At 32.0% G+C, this 18,385-nt stretch overlaps 1 protein-coding gene across 4 annotated transcripts in view; it reads left to right on the top strand.

Annotated features, from left to right (window-relative positions):
* LOC136983351 (dachshund homolog 1-like) overlaps window positions 1-18,385 on the top strand; it is a 95,282-nt gene that overhangs the window by 27,502 nt on the left and 49,395 nt on the right. For 2 of the 4 annotated variants that reach the window (XM_067280054.1, XM_067280052.1), the window contains exon 2: window positions 15,115-15,248. The exons of 1 other annotated variant lie outside the window; for it this stretch is intronic. In XM_067280054.1, the coding sequence (XP_067136155.1) occupies window positions 15,115-15,248 (134 nt within the window). The remainder of the gene's footprint in view (window positions 1-15,114; window positions 15,249-18,385) is intronic. One more of the 4 variants, XM_067280053.1, reaches the window with a different exon arrangement.

The raw sequence follows: 18,385 nt of genomic DNA, 5'->3' as shown, positions 1-18,385 counted from the left end.
AATTCCTGCAATAATCCTGTAGCAGTTTTCTTAATAATCTCCCATAGAAATTATCTAAGGCAAATATATCGTATATGATTTTGTAAGATACTATAAATGATTTTTATAGGATTTTATACAGATTAATATATAAAGATGAGTAAGCTCTTGTATAGAATTATTTCTGCCATAATTATGCATAGAAACTTCTGCAGTTTCTTTAATAATCTTACAAATTGCCTAAAGCAATTCTCTTGAAAATTTCCTACTAGACCCAAGGCAATTTCTGCAACAATTTCTGGAGTCCAGAAATTATTGCAGAAATTAAGGCTTGTATTAAGGTCTTTATATAAAGAAGAACTAGTGCATAATAATTTCTAAGTGTGTAAGGTCTTATACAAGAGTATATAAAGTTATTTCTAATTTATAAGATCCCATATATTACTGGGTACGATTCTCAAGTAATCCTACATAAAACTAATTTAGTCGACACGATTTTACTTAGAAATTAATTTAATTTTCGTTTAAAACAATCAAACTTCTCGACTTAATAATCATAACTTTTTCACGAAGCTAAACTTTCCGTAGAGGTAGAAAAATTAATTTCTGTGCAGTTTAAATAGTTCATTTTATATCAGCGCTCTTCGATTGTACAAGAAGCATTCTAGTTCAATCTACTCAACAATGAAAATGTCTCGAGAATGAAGAATGTAAAGGTGAAGAGAGGGAAGAATGGTTATAATCAATATACCAAGGTATAGTGTGAACAGTAACAAAAACTTTTCGACCTGAGCATCTGCTAACCATAATGCATTCCCACGTTCGTCTCTTACGATTAATGGGCTGTACTGCATGACTATGATGTCATTTCATTATACAACAATCGTCTGTCTGTACATTCTCTACAAATATTGATCAATTTCTTAATAATATCACCTTAAATTTTGATCCTCGTGCTTCGGAATACCTTGTTTACTCAATTTGCTTATATAAGTGACGCGTATAAAAAAGAGCATTGGGAGGTTTCTGTATCGAGAAACGATCCAGCGAGAGGTGTGACGTCATTCGGGTCACGTGCCCGTTAATCTTCACTGGTAGAGTTCAGGTTTTATGGCATCACAGGTGTCGTTTTTACACTGGAGGAACACCTCGTATCATCACTGGCCAGAAACGTTATTAAGTGGGGGTATCCTGTGTATCAAGCATGAATGAGAAAGAATCTTTCCGCGAAAATGTCGTGTTAAATTCGTTCAATGAATATAAATGAGAAAACAACGAAAAATTTTTCTGTCAACTTTACGATGATGACTTGACAAGAAAACTAAATAGCTACTTGCAAAATTTGCATTTCGCAAATATATATAAACGTGTTTCATTATAGCAAACAAACAACGAATTAACAAACAAAAATAAATGTTTTTTTTTTTTTTTAAATCGCCATCTTGTGCTGTAAAATACAGTCTTTTACAGCATTTTTTATTAAAATTTTGCAAACGTTTGAATATTATCTAAATTAATAAACTGTTGAAGATCCGTCAGTTAAACTACTCAAAAAAAAAAAATAATAATTTAAAACTAAGAACTAGTTACGATTTTCTGCACTTAAAGATCTCAATTTAATTATCTTACAAAAGACAATTAATAATAATTAAAATCTGTAAATATAGAAATTCGTGGGATCTATAAATGCAAAACAATAGTAATCTGCCAATATAAAATTAATTTAGAGGTTAGATAAGTCTATACTGTCTATTGTATTGAAAAATTATTTCGATCAATAAATGTAGAAATTAATAAGAACCTATAAGCATAGGAAATAAATTCTGATACATAATTTTTTATTAATTTTGATTAATATGTACAAAAGTTAAGTTGTAGATGTAAAAAAAAGCATTCGGGAAATACTAACGTAAACAATTATGAGATCTATAAGATAAAACCAGTAAGGGGAGGTTGTAAATAAGGAAAAAAAATACATTTTGCAATATAAAAATACAATTAGATCCAATAAATGTGAAATTATAAATCAAATTTTGCGCTTTATAATTAAATTAATTAAGCGTTTTTTAATGAAAAATTCTTCAAAAATTATAAATAAATAAAGTTGTAAAAGTTAGTATTTTTGGACGTCCTTGGCAATATAAATATATATATCGTGTAATAAAATAAATCCATAGTAATATGGAAACAGGAAATACGGTCTGAGCAATAGCCTTCATCAGATAACTAATTGATTTACCACTGAATGGATGAGTCATTTTTTGAAAAGTATTGGATTACTTATATTGTTCCTTCAATATTTACTTTATTTATTTTTTCCATTAAAAACGACCATATACGATGTTTTAAATCTTAATAAACTTAGCAAATTATTCCGTATAATTTGGATATTTAACAAAAACCACGGCCACTTTTCGTGTTTATATGACATTATCATTGACCCATTTTTATGGTATTAGCATAAACAAGCGTTAAGTTTATATTTTTCCGTTAGAATTCACTGCAATATCCAATTTTTAGAGTGGAATTAGCATTGTCTTATCCGGTTAATCGAACCGCGTAGAGTGAGAGACAGAGAGAGATGTTGGGTTTGAATGTGTATTGCATGCTGAATCACAGGAAGTTAAACTGCAGAGTTTACAGTCGATGAAGCATAAAAGCCTCAAGCATACTAGTACTAGAGTGTAGTTGCTATTTAATCTGAAACTTCACCTCGTTTCCGGTTTGTTTTTCGACGACACCTGGCAAGTTCGCTTCTTTGTTTCCACTCTCTTCTAATATTGACCAGCAAATACAATTCTCTAATGTTTATTGACTTGGCTTTCATTTTCTATCTTTCATGTTACAATCTATAGCGATAATAGCGAGATTTTTGACTGTTATTTCGGAAGAAAGTCCAAAGATTCCTCTAAAGAAATCTTCAGAATATTCAGGAAATTGGCAATTTAAGCAAAAGAACCAGACGCCGTTACTTGGAAGAAGAAAATAATAATAATAATAATAAAACTTAGTTAAAATTTAAGCTTTATTATTAATTTAGTTAGTTCTTGTTTGTAAATTTTTGTATTTAACAAATGTTCAAACAACGAATTTTCTTAAATTATATTAATTAAATTAATTGCTATTTTTTGGGTTAATTTATTCAATTTTTTAAAACTTTTCGTTGTTTGAAAATTAAAGATAAAAAGATTACGAGAAAAAGCTTTTAAAATATTAATGAAATATAGCAACTGATAAGGAAAATAAATTTTTTTAAATTGGAAAAATACCTTATAAAAATTATAGAGAAACATTGAAAATGTGGAACAAACGTCGGAATATTATGAAAAAACGTTTAAAATATATATATAAGTAAAAGCATTATGAAATTAAATAAAAATATAAGGAAAAATATTAAAAAATTATAAATAAAAGCTGTAAAATAGGCAAAAAAAAAAAAAATACTGCAAATGTGAAAATTGCTTCGAGAAAGTTAGAAAAAAATTGAAAGATAAAGAGGTAAATGTGGAAAGAAATGTCGAAAAAATTTTTTAGATGTCCTTTTCTTTAATTATCGCTAATTGATCGCACGATAATCTAAGAATAAAAATTGAAAACAAACATCAATTTTTGACGTTGGCCGTTACAAAGAAAACTGTGTTTTGTTACGTCCTTATTGACCTATTAATGAGATCTGTCCGAAGAAAAGATGAAAAAAGAAATAACAAAACACAGAAAGGTAGAAGAAACTGGTCCAACCACATTCTCTTCTGTTTATTAGCTAGGAAAATGGATATGGATGACTTGTATCCTACGTGAATAGACTTTAGAATCATTTCAGTTGAAAGGTCCTATTGCCTACAAATCCAATTTAATTATAAAAAAAAACAAAAAAACTGGCTCGAATATCAATTAGGCATTTGTAAAAAGGAAAAAATACAATATTTTTTTAGAAATTATTTTTCATAAATAAATGGTAACAAAGAAGAATAGCGAGTAAGCAAAAATATCCGTGGGATGGTCTATCCATTCTCCGGGTATAGAAACATATGTCTTTTTATAACTTACTATGGGCTGGCTGATTCTGGTCATTTACTAACAATTCCTTTAGATTTGAGACGTTGGAGGAGTTTCCTCGTATTCTTCTGGCCAACCCACTGTGAAAGCAACGTCTGCAGAAGCTGTGATTAGGAGGACCATGCTATATAATGGGGAACGGTGTGCTTCTGTGACACAGTACCACAACTTGGGTCCGGAACCATTCTTCATGTCTTCAGCTTATCAGTAGCGACCACGTTCCCAAATCACGAGATGTACCGTACATATATCTCCAGCTTGGCTTTTTTTAGTTCCGCGTACTATTGTGACTTTCTCCTTCCTATCTATTGTTAGTATGGGGGATTCCCCGGGCCCCCAACACTTACGGGGGTTCCCTAACTAATAATTTAAAACCCTCACAGAGAGGAAACACCCGCAAATGGCAATAAGGTTTTTCTCTTCTGTTCCACCATTCCCTCTTTTCCCAGAGTCCCGAACCCCTCTGATGATCACGTGACACAAGGAAATTTATGTTTCGACGGGTGGGAGGGGAGTAGAACCAACCTTTACTTCCGCATATACGCGGGATTAACGGTATTACGGGGTGCGGCATTTTTTATTAGTATTTTTTTTACGGTAAGGAAGTGAAAACGATGGTCCCGAAAACGAATTCTGTTGTGAAATCTGGATCCATCCTGTGAAAAAGTGGGTGCGAATTGAAAGATATCTCGGACGCAAGAGAGAATAAAAACTTCTCCCCACCTCTTTACAGTCTCCGTGACTCCAATTCATTCATTCATTCGCTTGTCAAACATTTTTTACAGGATTTTTTTCTACCTCGAGCTTCGTTCGTTGTCTCCCTGCTTGGTGGAACTATTGTAAAGACGGTACCAGCTGCGACCTTAAGGGTGACAAATGCAGAATGGAGGTGGGTTGGGGAACCTGCGTTTGAGCAGTCGGACCGATGACCTTTGAACCCAAGGTGAAAGATTTCGTCTCTCTTAATAACGGATACTGCCTATCCGTGGCGAATTTTTACATGCTAATTTACGGGAGGGACTCTTTACGAGTTTGTTTGTAAACACCAAACACGTTTTACCATACGATTTCCTCGATTTTAATTAATTAAAACGGATCGAAAGTGAAAAATCCCTCTTTTCTTCCACTCAATTAATACAATTTTCCAACTTTTCGTAAACATTAATGTTAATTTATGGGATTTATTTTTAAATATAATTTTATGCGGATAAATATTAATTAGTTGAATAATTACTTTTAATGTATTTAACAAGTGGTTTTTGTCTTTTAACTCGTTCTTATTCAAACGACCCGATATTGATTAGCAACTAATGAGAGAAAATTTGAAATTTAAAATTGCACAGTAGAAATCGTTTAAAAATCGAAATTAAAAAAATACAACAGAATTTTTTTTATATATAAAAAATGTTATTTGCAGCCTGTTTAATTTTTTTTGCATTAAAAAATTAACAAGAGCCATCAAGCTGGAGAAAGGAGAAGTTAAAAGCATCAGTTACAACATAACAGTACTTTTTTCAATCGGTTGCAGCACATAACTGAAGCAATAGATGGCATGTAATTGAAAATGGTTACAAAAAAAAATGGCATTTCAAAAAAAGATTACACTATGACTCCTAAAAATTACGTTTGAATTTGAAATTACATACATCGTAACATCGCGCGCGCACACACATATATATACACTTTCTATTGAATCTGGCAGATGTTTCGGGTGTGTATGTGGGCTTTTTTTATCGGTCAGTAGACACACAAAAGCTTTCTCAGTCCTTCTGCACAGCTAAGCGACATGGCAGATTGCACCACTTATTAAAATCTCGGTCATAAAAGTGGTCCGGATATAGCCAAGCTATTGTGACGATTCAGCCAAGGTGCAGATAACACCCCGCATCACGTGACACGCACCGCTAAATGTCGTAACGCACGGCCGGTTGAATTTTGGTAGTGGAGTGTGTGTGTATATATATATATATATATATACACATACTACAATTTTTTAGGTGATAATTTTGCTTTTATAAAATTGAAAAGTAGATAAATTAACGTATATATATATGTATAAAAAAAGTAAGTGTAAGAGTTTATAAGTGCAACGAATTTCCTGTTGATACATTTCTACACCATTATAACGTATAATTTTCAGGATTATGCTGTATGTAGAAGGAAGAAGGATATAAAAAAATGTATATATTTTAACTGTAGCAATTGTCTATTGATAATAATTGACTTAAAATCATTACCGTTTCTACCCCAAGGCGATCCTTTTGTATGTTGTTTCTATTGCCAATGACGAATCGTGTAGGTGGCTATCGGACTGAAAACACAAATAACTATCAGGTTATTACCGAGCTTCCTTTATATCCTGCGGGTAAATATTGTTTCCCCATTCTTAGTTTTGACATGATATCGTGGCTATTGTTCGCTCACCTGTAGTTTTACAAACCACCAATTATACTTGCGCTTATCCGTTTTTATCTAATTAGTCTATAAAGTGCGGACACCCGTTTTGGGCTGTATAGTTTTTAACTGGGTTCCAAATGACAGATATTTCCGGTTAAATGTTCCGTTGTACGAAGATATATGTTTATATTGACTTTGCAGCTGACTTTTTTTTTAACACAAAATGATAACTAGGCCCTTTAATCTTATCGTAAGTTTGCGTGATGTTGCATTCGAAATTATACTTTTATCTGAAGTTTTTACGTAGATCTGCGAATTTAATATGCAGGCCTGAAGAAAACTTTTGATAATTACGCTTAAATTTTTATTATTACACAAATTTGGAAGTGTAAAGTCTTGTTGATAATTCGGTGGTGGGTTAGGGCCTATCTTTTAATCGTTTGCTTGGAGTTTAAGAAGCCCCAAACATAAGTAATAGTATAATAAATCCTATTGAAAGGCCTTAAAATTAGCTGGTGCTTAGGACCTCTAGATGTATTGATTTACCATTGACAATAATTAGGCCTTGGAAATTGAAAGTGTTATTAATAAATTTATCCGTTAAGAATACGGAAAATGACAATTTTCGTATGACATTCGAGAAAAATTCTCCTAAAAATTATTTTAATTCAAAAAATTCACAAATGTTTTTATTATACAGATATAAAATGTTATAATTAAAGCGCGCAATTATCAATTATTATTTTCTAGAAAACAACGTTCCAGTATGTTTGTGTTTGTGTGGATATATAAACACTATATTTTCTTATAGAAAGTGGGTTAGAATTTATGATCGAAAGTGATTAATCGAAGAATTTTACATATTGTCAACAAAGAAAATCGAATTATTTTGCTTGTACTACCGCAAATACACGAGTAGTCGAGAAGACGGTTTGAAGATGGAGTTTAAATAACTAGAGTCAACAACAGTAAAGTGTGGGAAAAAATAACAAAATCAAATTGTTTTGCTCTTTATGATAGCTTCGGGCCATAGTGTTATTTACTAATAAATTTTAAAGAGGAAAAGAAAAAAAAAGAGGAAAAAGAAAATGTTTGACTTGATATAGAAGAGTTTCTAATTGTCCATTGGCATGACGCTTTTGTCAATATTAAACCGCAGAAAAAGAAGTCGGCTCTTACACTAATATATAATTCATGATAGGAAAACGTGTATTTTTGACAGTTCATCTGTACAAATGGCAAACTTGAGAAATCAAATATTATATTTAAAAAAAAAAAAAAAAAAAAAAAAAAGCATTCATAACTCATGCTCTTGTCAGAAAATTTATCTTTTGAATACCTTTTTTTTTCAAACTCTAGCAATAGAAATTAATGCACTAAGAGTAAAGAAAGGATATGTTATATTAATAAATCACTTTTTTGCTGTTTGTTGATGGAGTGTGCGAGAGGGAAGAGCATCGGTGCCCTTTATAGAAAAGGATAGGGTGGTTAGACTCGATTGGTGATGGTGCACCGTTGGAGGTCTACTCAGCCGCTGAATGCGACACAAAAACGTCATAATTCTGGCGCCCACCTCCCCGTGTTTCGACTGGTTTCTTTGTTTCGGATCGGTTCATTACACCACCCCCAGCTCCTTGCGGTAATCAATAGTCGATGCTAGAAAGAGGGGGGTGCGCGTGGACAGGAAGCACAAACATAACATATCCGGAACTTACCTTAATTAATCCGTTACTTATAAATGAATTAAAAAAATTTAAAAAAAATGTAGAAAATCAAGCATACTTTAAGTTTTCTCAAACAAAGGATAAAGCGATAAAATTATATCTCACTATCCTACAGAATAGGTAAGTTAATAGCGCGATTGCCCTAAAGGAAAGTAAGAACACCAGATGGCAGACGGTACCTGTGTTGTTACTCGTAGGTAGAAAGGGATTTATCAATCTACAAAAACTACCTCGCTAATCAATAGAGATATACTAGCATAGAAACACATGCAGGCCCTACTACATCGTATCGAGTTAGATTTTTGCAAACTCAACTCTAACTTCAAGATAACTTGTTAATATCCGGATACAACAGATGATAGCTTACTTTAATAGGGAGAGGGGGTATTAAAGAAAGAGGAGCAGGAAAGGGGGGAAATATATATCAAAAGTGAACAATTTATCACAGAGTTAGGCAAAGTCGCAAATGAAAGAAATTCTCTTTAATCCGCTTTTTAGACACGTTCTCTAAGAATAGTGGGTCTTCTTATTCATGTCTTGTATGTTGTTGAAATGTTGAATGACAAACGAAGAATGCTTCCATTATTCTCGTTAGACATATGCCAGCTTTTTAAAGAGAGGACTTAACAACAGGAGGCCAGATTCCACAAGTACGTTATCCGGATCTTCAACTTTTAAAAATATATATATATATATATATATATATATATATATATTATATATCAGATACATAAAATTAAAATTAATAATTAGTTTTTTGAGAGTTTCTCCAGTAAATTATAAATATATAATTTTATTTTATATAATTTTTTTATTGTCTAGAATCATTAAAGTTAATTACAATTAATATAAATTGTTCGTTACAGTTAACAATAGATGACATTTATAAACCGTTTCCTCTATAGTTAACATTAATTGCTTCTTCTACTGTTAACAGACGGAAAGAACTGATACGTTGACGCTTTTCTAGAAAGCATTAAGAGTCGATTTTGCGAGAGGGTATCCTAACTATAGGGCAATATTCGTTTGAGAAATAAGAGTCGGACGGAAAACAGTGCCACACCGGATGTATATACGCACTTCCGAAACGGTGTTAATGTACTTCCTGTAGACATAGTCACTCAGATAGAGGTCCTTATTGATTCAAGACGCATTTAAGAGCGAGTTCTATCAAACAATAGTTTATACAGCATAATAACAGTTAAATGCCGATACGTCATCATCATTTATAACTATTGTTATTATTATTGCTTCGCTTCGATTATTAATAAATCGAATCGATTATTCGTACAAAATTTCTTTAAATATACGTATTAGAATACCCGAAAGCAAATTTTACGAATATTTGAATATGTTATTTATAAAAATGTCCTTGAACAAATGCATAATTTCATTTCTTATTGGTTTACTCGATCGATTTTCATTGTTCCGAAGCATTTAAGTGCATCTATCTCCTAGAATAAAGTATTTTTTAAAAGTTTTTTTATATAATCCAAACTAGTTTTAATGTATTTTATGTCTTCATCATCATAGATTAATTTTATTTATGTTCTTTTTCTTATTTCTACACGTTTTATATATAAAAACTTGGCAGCATCGTTAACGATCCTTGTTAACTTTATAAATTGTGGGTGTTTCTGCGTTATGTGGGCTATTTATGGCAACTTTTGAGACATTTGTAGGCCTAAAATTGATTAAACTTACTTGAATTATAGGCCTACTTTTAAATTACAAGACTTCTTTTTATTTAAAATCATTAAAATCTGAATTTTCTGAGTCGCATTTTAAGCACTGCGATTCTTAGCTTCGTTATTTAAATAAATTATTCTCGTTAATTTTTCTAAATTGTGGGTTCTTCTCAATTTGTCAAATACTTTTATCACGTATCTACACATAAAATTAATTATTTTTATGTCTATTTTTAGCGATTCTCATAAGTTATAAAGCGACTTAAATGGTTTAAACTATTATAGTTTAGAATTTAATAGATTGTAATTTCTAATAAGTTAAGAATGATTAAGTTCCCACACGATTGTTTTTTTCCCTGTTCCTTCATTTGATATTCCCGCATTCCACGATGCTAATCATCTACTTATCCATCCTTGAAGCCAACTCTTTATTCCTAGAACTCTTACACTTTGATTGTACTTCCCACGGTGGCTAATTTAAGCACGTGACTCACCGCTTGTTATGTACCAATTCCCAACTGTAACTGCAGAAACGTAGCCGTAATATATATATTTTATTTATTAATATATATATAAACACGAAATCTTATATAACTCCAAGGGAGTATCAATGTTTATCAGGTAGACAGCTGCCGAAAAAGCCATATAGAACCGATTTTAAACCTTGGTTATCGGGGTAAAGTTTAGTTGTTAGAAAGAGGCGATTGATAGCTTTTTCGCTTTCCCCTTTTCTATATTTTTATATATATATATATATATCTATATATAAAACCTAAGCAATAAATGGATCAACACACTATCTCCTTAAAGCTTATAGTAACACGCGAAGCGTCATAAAACTACGTAACCTTAATAAAACTTCTAACTTAGAAACCCTAGTACTATCGTGCCATTCGGGGGTGCTTAATAAAGTTGTAAATTTGACGTAAGACTGAAGCGTGCGAACCCATCCAGATGGTATATTCGGTTTGCGAGATCTTTTTTCTTTTTTTTTTCTTTTTATTTTGTTTCGGAGCCGTTTGGCAGCGGGTGGGAAAACAACCAACATACACACATACATATAAACTGATTTATGTGTTGGCTGAGGGTCTGTCTTGACGTGCTTTGTTAAACACACCTCTAGACGGGTCAGAATTAATTAACAACTTTACAGAGTTGTCCGCGACTAGATGCGAGATTGGATAGAACCTTCATTAATCTCGACTCCCGTCTTTGATTAATTCGTTCCCTACCCATCCTTGTACTGCGATGAAATAACCTAATTCCGAGTCTAAAGAATTTGCTCTAGCTATACGATAACGTGTTGACGCTTCCCCCTATATATATATATATATATATATATATATTATGTATGTATGTATGTATGTATGCGTGCATATGTGTGTGTGTGTGTGTGTGTGTGTGTGTGTGTGTGCGTCTGTGTATTGTGGATATCATATTACTTTGAGTCTATCAAGTGAACTGAGAAAAACCTCGGGGGGAGATATAGAGTAATCGGATGCCAAATCTGACACAATGGCAGCTTAAAGTATTCCTTTTAGCCGATCAAACTGCTTATTGTTGTTTGGTGAAGCGGTAAAAGTTTTATACTAGCGAATGGTTATTTATAATTTGATCAGCTGTAAAACTTTTATGAATAGATTCGAGTCGATTTTATAATTACTTTGATGATTAGGATCGTCTTCTAACTTAAGTTTCGTGTTTAAGATAAATTCTTTTTTCTTTATTATCATTATCTTTGCAATTTTATTCTTTTACGGTTATTATCTCTATTTAATTGTCTTTCCTCGTTTAATTTTCTTAGAATTAATATTTTCTGTATTTGCTTATATGTTATAATTATCTCGTAGCTATTGTAAACATCATTTTGAACTTTGAGTAAGTTTTCTAAGGCATTTTGATTTCCTGTTAGTGTATAATGCGCATCTATTTGTAGCGTTATTGACGTTTATTGATAGGGAAAAAAGTAGCATTATAAGAGAGAAGGAAATGTGATGAAGTGAAAGCTGGCTTCTTCCTGTTGCTAGCTTTCTCTCATCGCATCTACGGAGAAAAATTTTCAAGATAAACAAAAGTGTCGAATATGTTAGTGTGAATGAGTCCCGAAGCGTCTTGTTTCGTGCTTAACTAAACACGAAACTATTATTTTAAGTTGTCACAGGTGCAGATGGGACAACGTTGCACCGACTATTAGCCAGCTAGAAAGGGAGAGTATAGAAATTAGCTTTGACTCCAGAGAACCGAGATAACAGGGATTTTAAACGATGCCATAGAAAGCAGTTTCGAGTGCGAGTGTTTAGTGTAAAACCGCAAGACATTCTTTAACATCGGCCTCTGAGACCCTGCCACACACTAACGGCGAGAAAATGGCCAAAACGTGTTTTGCAGATAAGAATCCCTGCTGGCATGGCTTCTACTGACAGCCTGACTTATTGCCTTCAGCAACACCCCTAGTGTCTAGGGAAAGTTGAAGCAACTACTAAAGGGGTTGTAGAATCCGTTGTGTGAGAGTTTTGTCTCCATAGTTGAGATTGATACTCGGGTGAGGGGTTAATTTTTCACCTAAAGGCTGTTCCTCGGCTATTTAATTTCTGTTAATGACTTCTAGTCCGATGTCCGCAGTGCATCCTCCAGGAACAGAAAAGATTGAGAACGACTCCCTCGAGTATATACTTATGGGTCCTGTTGAGTTATCTTCTACATCCATTTACCTTATATTTGGATAATCAATTTAGTTACATTGCCCATCATCCCTGGGCATATTTGTGAATTATTAGCTAGAGAAGAGAAGTGAACGCCTCGTTCCCAAGATTCATTTAAATTTAAAATATTCAAACCACCCAAATGTTGATGGTGATTAATGCTCCCCTTTATATATAACGTGGTTTCCATCTTTAAACTATTTTCTCCATTGTCCCGTTATTGTCTTAAACATTCGTCTACGGCAAAACTATAAAAATATCTTTAGTCATCTCGACATTAATTAAAGAATTTTTCCAATTAAACCTTTAATCCGTTGATTGCAGCCATTTTTAACTGGCTCACACCGAGTTTTAGCTAATTAAAAACTTCTTCATCAGAAAATTTGTCAGAAAATAAAGAAAAGATGCTCCAAAAAGTGTTCACTTCATAAAATTACAATCAATACGTCATACGATGCCCAGAAACAGTCTTTATTGAAGCTTAGCCCCATAACAAACCTTCGGGCGAAGAGTCCTGTTACGTGCACAGCTTGTAAACAACACGTCACTTGAGGTTTAGGGTTATAGCAGAAAAAAACGGCGAAGTAAATATTTGTAGGCAACGTAATCAGCTTGTCCCGGAAGAGGACTGCAAATTGGTCAGCATAAAAAGGAGTTAATCGCTGCACGGGTCTCAGATATCACCTCCTGATTAAGACAATTTTCACGTCAAAATCCCTTCCAGAAATCCCATACTTCGTAACATCGATCTGGTTCTTTGCTTCTTCTCCTCTTTTTATGAAAAAGAAACGAAAATTGGTGGGTGGAACATGAGAAGTACCTGTTGCTGAGCATGTCTGTGGCTTTTTACTCACTTTGTTCTTCAATAATTGGCAATAGATCCGTTGACAATGTCTAAGTTCCATATGTAATCTGCATAGGGTTGCTTTTGCTCCCCCTTACCACCATAAAAATATCGATTTTCTTGTCTGTTAGGGGAGGAATTTGATTCGATCCCCTCATCAATATGCCACATTAGACAATAGACTCTTTTTTAAACCCTACTATATATTGGTGAGATGCATGTTATCAACTCGAAATCGCACGTTTTGTTAGCATCGCTCTTCTTAGTTGACGACATTCTGAATAATATTATCTTTATTTCTTTGAGTTACGCTTTGCTAAGCGTTATTCTAGCTATAATTGTATTTCTGAAAGAAGAAATGATGTTAGATTTTGCTTCAGAAGTCCAATTCTTTAAATTAGACAGAAGTGAATTCGTTGTATCTAGACTTTGTCGGAAGTTTAAATTTTGGTTTAAGATATAAATTATCTAACTATCACACACTCTTATAGATCTAACGAGTTATTAAACAATATAAAAGAATCTCACTATTTAAAATATCTTGTGATATTTCAATGATAAAGACTCATAAATCATGCACGCATCCACATTTATAAGCCTATTCAACAACGCATGGTAGACCAACATCCGAAGAGCAACTGGTATAAGTTCTTCACTCAATTAAAGTTGCAAAAAAAATAAGAAAAGTTTGAGATGGATAAAAATTTTCATAAAACTTCAATATCTTTTTTTTTATTTGGAGATACTTCCTGACGAGGATCTCTCAATATAAATAAAATGTTTTAAAGAAAAACAGAAGAGACGAGTATTCAGTCAATGAATATAAAGGAAAGACAGCTTCAGTATATTCATGCTGCCAAATTGACAAGATTTCACACGCAGTTGACGTCTGCCAGATAATCTCCCTTCTCTCACTATATAGAATTTTTAAGTTTCTCACTTGGTTCTTTGCATACGTGATAGGAGTTGATCTGTAGAATGAGGTTAGCTGTCTTTTCTGCTATGTTTTCTTGATTTTTCTTTATACGTTTTTGCACAGAATAAAGCTATTGCCATTATAACAACCGTAAGAGTAATAGAGTTTTCCTTTTTTTTTTGAAGTTCATTCGTTATGCATCTTTTCTATAGGGCCACCCTTCTTTGGACCGTATCGAATTTCGCTCTAAATATAGGTCCCATACCCTTAAATAATATAAGAAAAAATGGTTGTAGCACCAAGTTGATGCGATTTTTTTATGGTGTAGATCAAAGATCTAAAAGTTTTATTAGTTTCGCGAAAAGTAAATTTTTAAGTAAATATTTGCAAAAAACAATGTTCTTCCTTTTATATGTATACGAAAATATAATAAATTTTTTAAAAAAAATATATTAACTCTACTAACGTGTTACGGTTATTATACTAAATTTTAAATTTGTAATCACGTGACAAAAACTAACCCGTTACAAAAGACGTGAATGTAATATCGCTCTTTGTTACGTAATTACAAATTTTAAACAAATGAATATCTAAGGGTTAAAATAAATTAACTCTTAGTAAAAATTTAGGCCAAAGCATACTCCAAACAAAACTAAGTTCTATGTTTGAATGAATGAATCATTTATGAATCAGTTCAATTTGAGTAACTTGATATTATTTTGAGCTGATTTCGTAGATAACATAGGCTTAAGGTCGGTGGAGGAATGCCATGTTCTGTCCGACGTAACTGGCCTCTCTAACCATTCAGTTCCAGGCCTGGAAGACCACCGAAACGTGCCACCATGGTTGGACTCAATCATAGCCCTGCCAATCACAACATGCTCTTGAAGAAATCTCGTTTGGACTCCGACTATTCCAGCTACGAAAACGGACATATCACAGGTAAGAACGCCCTCATTCACTTTTTAATTTACTACCCAATTAGCATTTTATTTAATAAGTAAATTCGTATAAATATATACAAAATTCGAATATTATAACTACCATATCTACACGACGTTTTTACTACTTTAAAGTTCATATTCCTCATTAAAAACTTGATGAATCTATATTAAAATATTCAAATTTGTAGATATAATTATCATTTTTTTTTTACATTTATAAACTTTATATAGATATATAGGCTAATAGATTTACTTCGTATAGAAGGCTTATATTTAGTCTTAAATGAAATTGATATGGGTTTCTTACGAGGAACAACTTGAAGATTGTTAAGAAATATATCATTAAAATTGCTACTTGATCAAAGCTTGTTTTTATGAATTTTTAGTATCGCTTGTAAAAAATGAACTTTTTTTTTCTTTATTTTTATCAAAAATTGTCTATTATCTCGAAGTTTCGATTATCTTAATAGGTAGAAGAATCGCAGTAGTTTCAATAACGATAAAGAAGTATCAGAATCTTTCAAGATAAAGGATCAATTTATCGCTTTCTGACAAAGAAATATGATTAAAAAAAAAGATAATTATTTCAAAAATCATTTTATAGATATTTCAAAATTTTATTTGAAAATAAATTAAATCAATAAAAATAGATAAATTCGTCAGAAAGCTTTACTCAACAGATAATAACTTACATTTTCTCTTTTCCAACTCGATTAAGTAGATGGGATTTTGTTTTATTTTTATTATTATTTTTTTTAATTTATAAAATTCTAAACAAGAGAAACCCTTTTAAATAATAAAGCTTCTTTCATAACATTTCTGACAATTATGCATAACAAATTAATCTAAAATAAAATTGCATGCCATTTTTTAGTGTAGCATTTTCTTATCAGTTATAAATCTTAAAGAGCGACGATTTGTAAAAATTATAAGATATAAAATTTGATTTTAATTTTTAAATGCATTTTGAATTAGATAATGTACTGAAAAAAAACTGCAAAAATAAGTATAAAAATTAGTTAAAATTATTCAAAAATCTTCATTTGAATAGTAGATCTTTGCGAGTTTTAGTTATTTCTTCACCCCATAAACCATGGGCTCGATCGTTTAACAATGGCAGTTGGCAAATTTTAATTTATTATTATTTTTTATCACACGAAGAAATGTGTTAAAATATTAGTCTTAATTCGAACTTCAAACTGTAAACATTATAAATATAAGCTAAATTTTTCTAGAACAACGAGGAGGTCTTGCTTACAATTTATCCTGAAAATGTTTCAATCTACAAAAATTGTTTCAAAAAAATTTTTAACACTGTTTTAGAAGTCATAAATATTATGTATTTATTGTCATTTTTATAATGTACTCTGCATCATTTACATTACACAATTCTATATAAAAACAAGATGAATAATGTATTCCGCTCTTGTACTTATTCATCTCTTTTTTTTAACGCTTCAAAAAAATACAACTAATGCCTGCCTTTTTTCTTTTATTTTTTAATGTTCTACTAATGCAAAACCCATCAGACGTTGTTAAATATTGTACTTTTAAGTGATGCTAAGTTAGAAATTTGTATAAGTTACGTTTTACGCTACACGCAACTTAGGTATTGCCGTAAATTGTAAGAAATGTTGTTAGAAGATAGGGGACTTTCAACCCATTACTCGTGTGGTAAAGTTAAGTGACGTCACTCGGAGACACACCAGCCACGTCTAGATTATACCTGACGATTCGTGACCTTCACTTTTTTTTTGAAGTTGACGTTTTTGCCCCGAAAGATTTGATCAGATTGGACTGTAACTGGGGGCATTCGTGCTCTCGATAGCTTTGATAAGACACACAACCCGACATATAGGGGATGAGGATTGTAGGGAAGGACATCAGAAACGTTCGAACAAAACTGCAATACGGACATTGCACGATGACGTCCCTCCCCTTCGGGGCCCGAACCTTATCAAGTATTGTGAAGACGATTTGATACGGCGATAAGACACAGTACGTCAATGAAGAAGGGAGATGTATGCCCGTAAGGCATGTTATAGGTAGCTTGACGGGACATTGTGGTCTCCAACCTTACACAGGGATATCGGTATGACTCTGCATCTTTTCCTATTGTGGCCACTTATATACGTCGCTTGGCTATTGCTTAAAAAAAAAAAAAAAAAAAAAAAGATAAAGGATCCTTTTGGTTGGCAATGTCGAGTTTTCTCGTTTGATTGACATTGTCAATTTGTCTAGACACGTTGGTATATGGGGATCTGTTACTACAATAGGAAGCCATCGATGCAAAATAAAAGGCTCTAAGAAAAGGCTTTCGTTGAGCACCGTTCAAGTCTACCATGTGTCGAATTATTAGGCCAATCGATGGTAAAAAGGCCATGTTTTAACGTGACAAATTCGTGTTTGATCCGTTTTTGTATAGACTTTTAAAGTCTTACGTCGGAGGTGCTCGTAAATTGCCAATGTTCAAAGGACACACCTCTGAATCCTCTGAAAGCTCTGGAAGGAAGCATCACTTTCATAAACGCGCTATCACTCGTACTTCCTCGTTATCTTCTTCAAAAAACTTTCAATTTTTTCCTTCTTTTTGTTAACTCGACCGTTTTGTACCATTACTTGATTTCATCACAATTTAAATTAAGCGTTGTTAGAATAAATTTAAACTTAAAAAATTTCATATTTGTATATAAAAACGTAAATATATTAACAATTAATTATATTATTAACATTTTCAAAGAAATCTAATTATATTAATAAGAACTATTTTTTAATACAATAAAAACTCATTTTATTATGAAAAATAGTATTTGTTTACAATTAAGCAAGTACTATTTTTACTTTATTAAATGAGCCTTCAAAGCCTTTTTAAATAACCCTTTATAAATAAACTATTTTATTTTTTTATTATAAAACGCTCTTTTTCAAACAAATTTAAGCCCTTTTTTATTTTATTTAACAAAAGGATTTTTATACAAATAAAATATTAATTTTAAGCAAGGCTCAATTATGAAACAATTGATTCTTTGCAGATAATTTTTTGAAAAAAACGGAGCAGGATTTTTGAAAAAGTAATGTTTTAAACATTAATAAAAGAAAAAGAGTTTTTGAAACAAAAAGATCAGCTAATTAAGA

This window comes from Centruroides vittatus, unplaced genomic scaffold, assembly GCF_030686945.1.
Source record: "Centruroides vittatus isolate TY-2023 unplaced genomic scaffold, ASM3068694v2 contig_880, whole genome shotgun sequence".
NCBI lineage: Eukaryota > Metazoa > Arthropoda > Arachnida > Scorpiones > Buthidae > Centruroides > Centruroides vittatus.
Note: the sequence above shows the minus strand (reverse complement) of the source record. Positions and strands in the feature narration are given on the sequence as shown.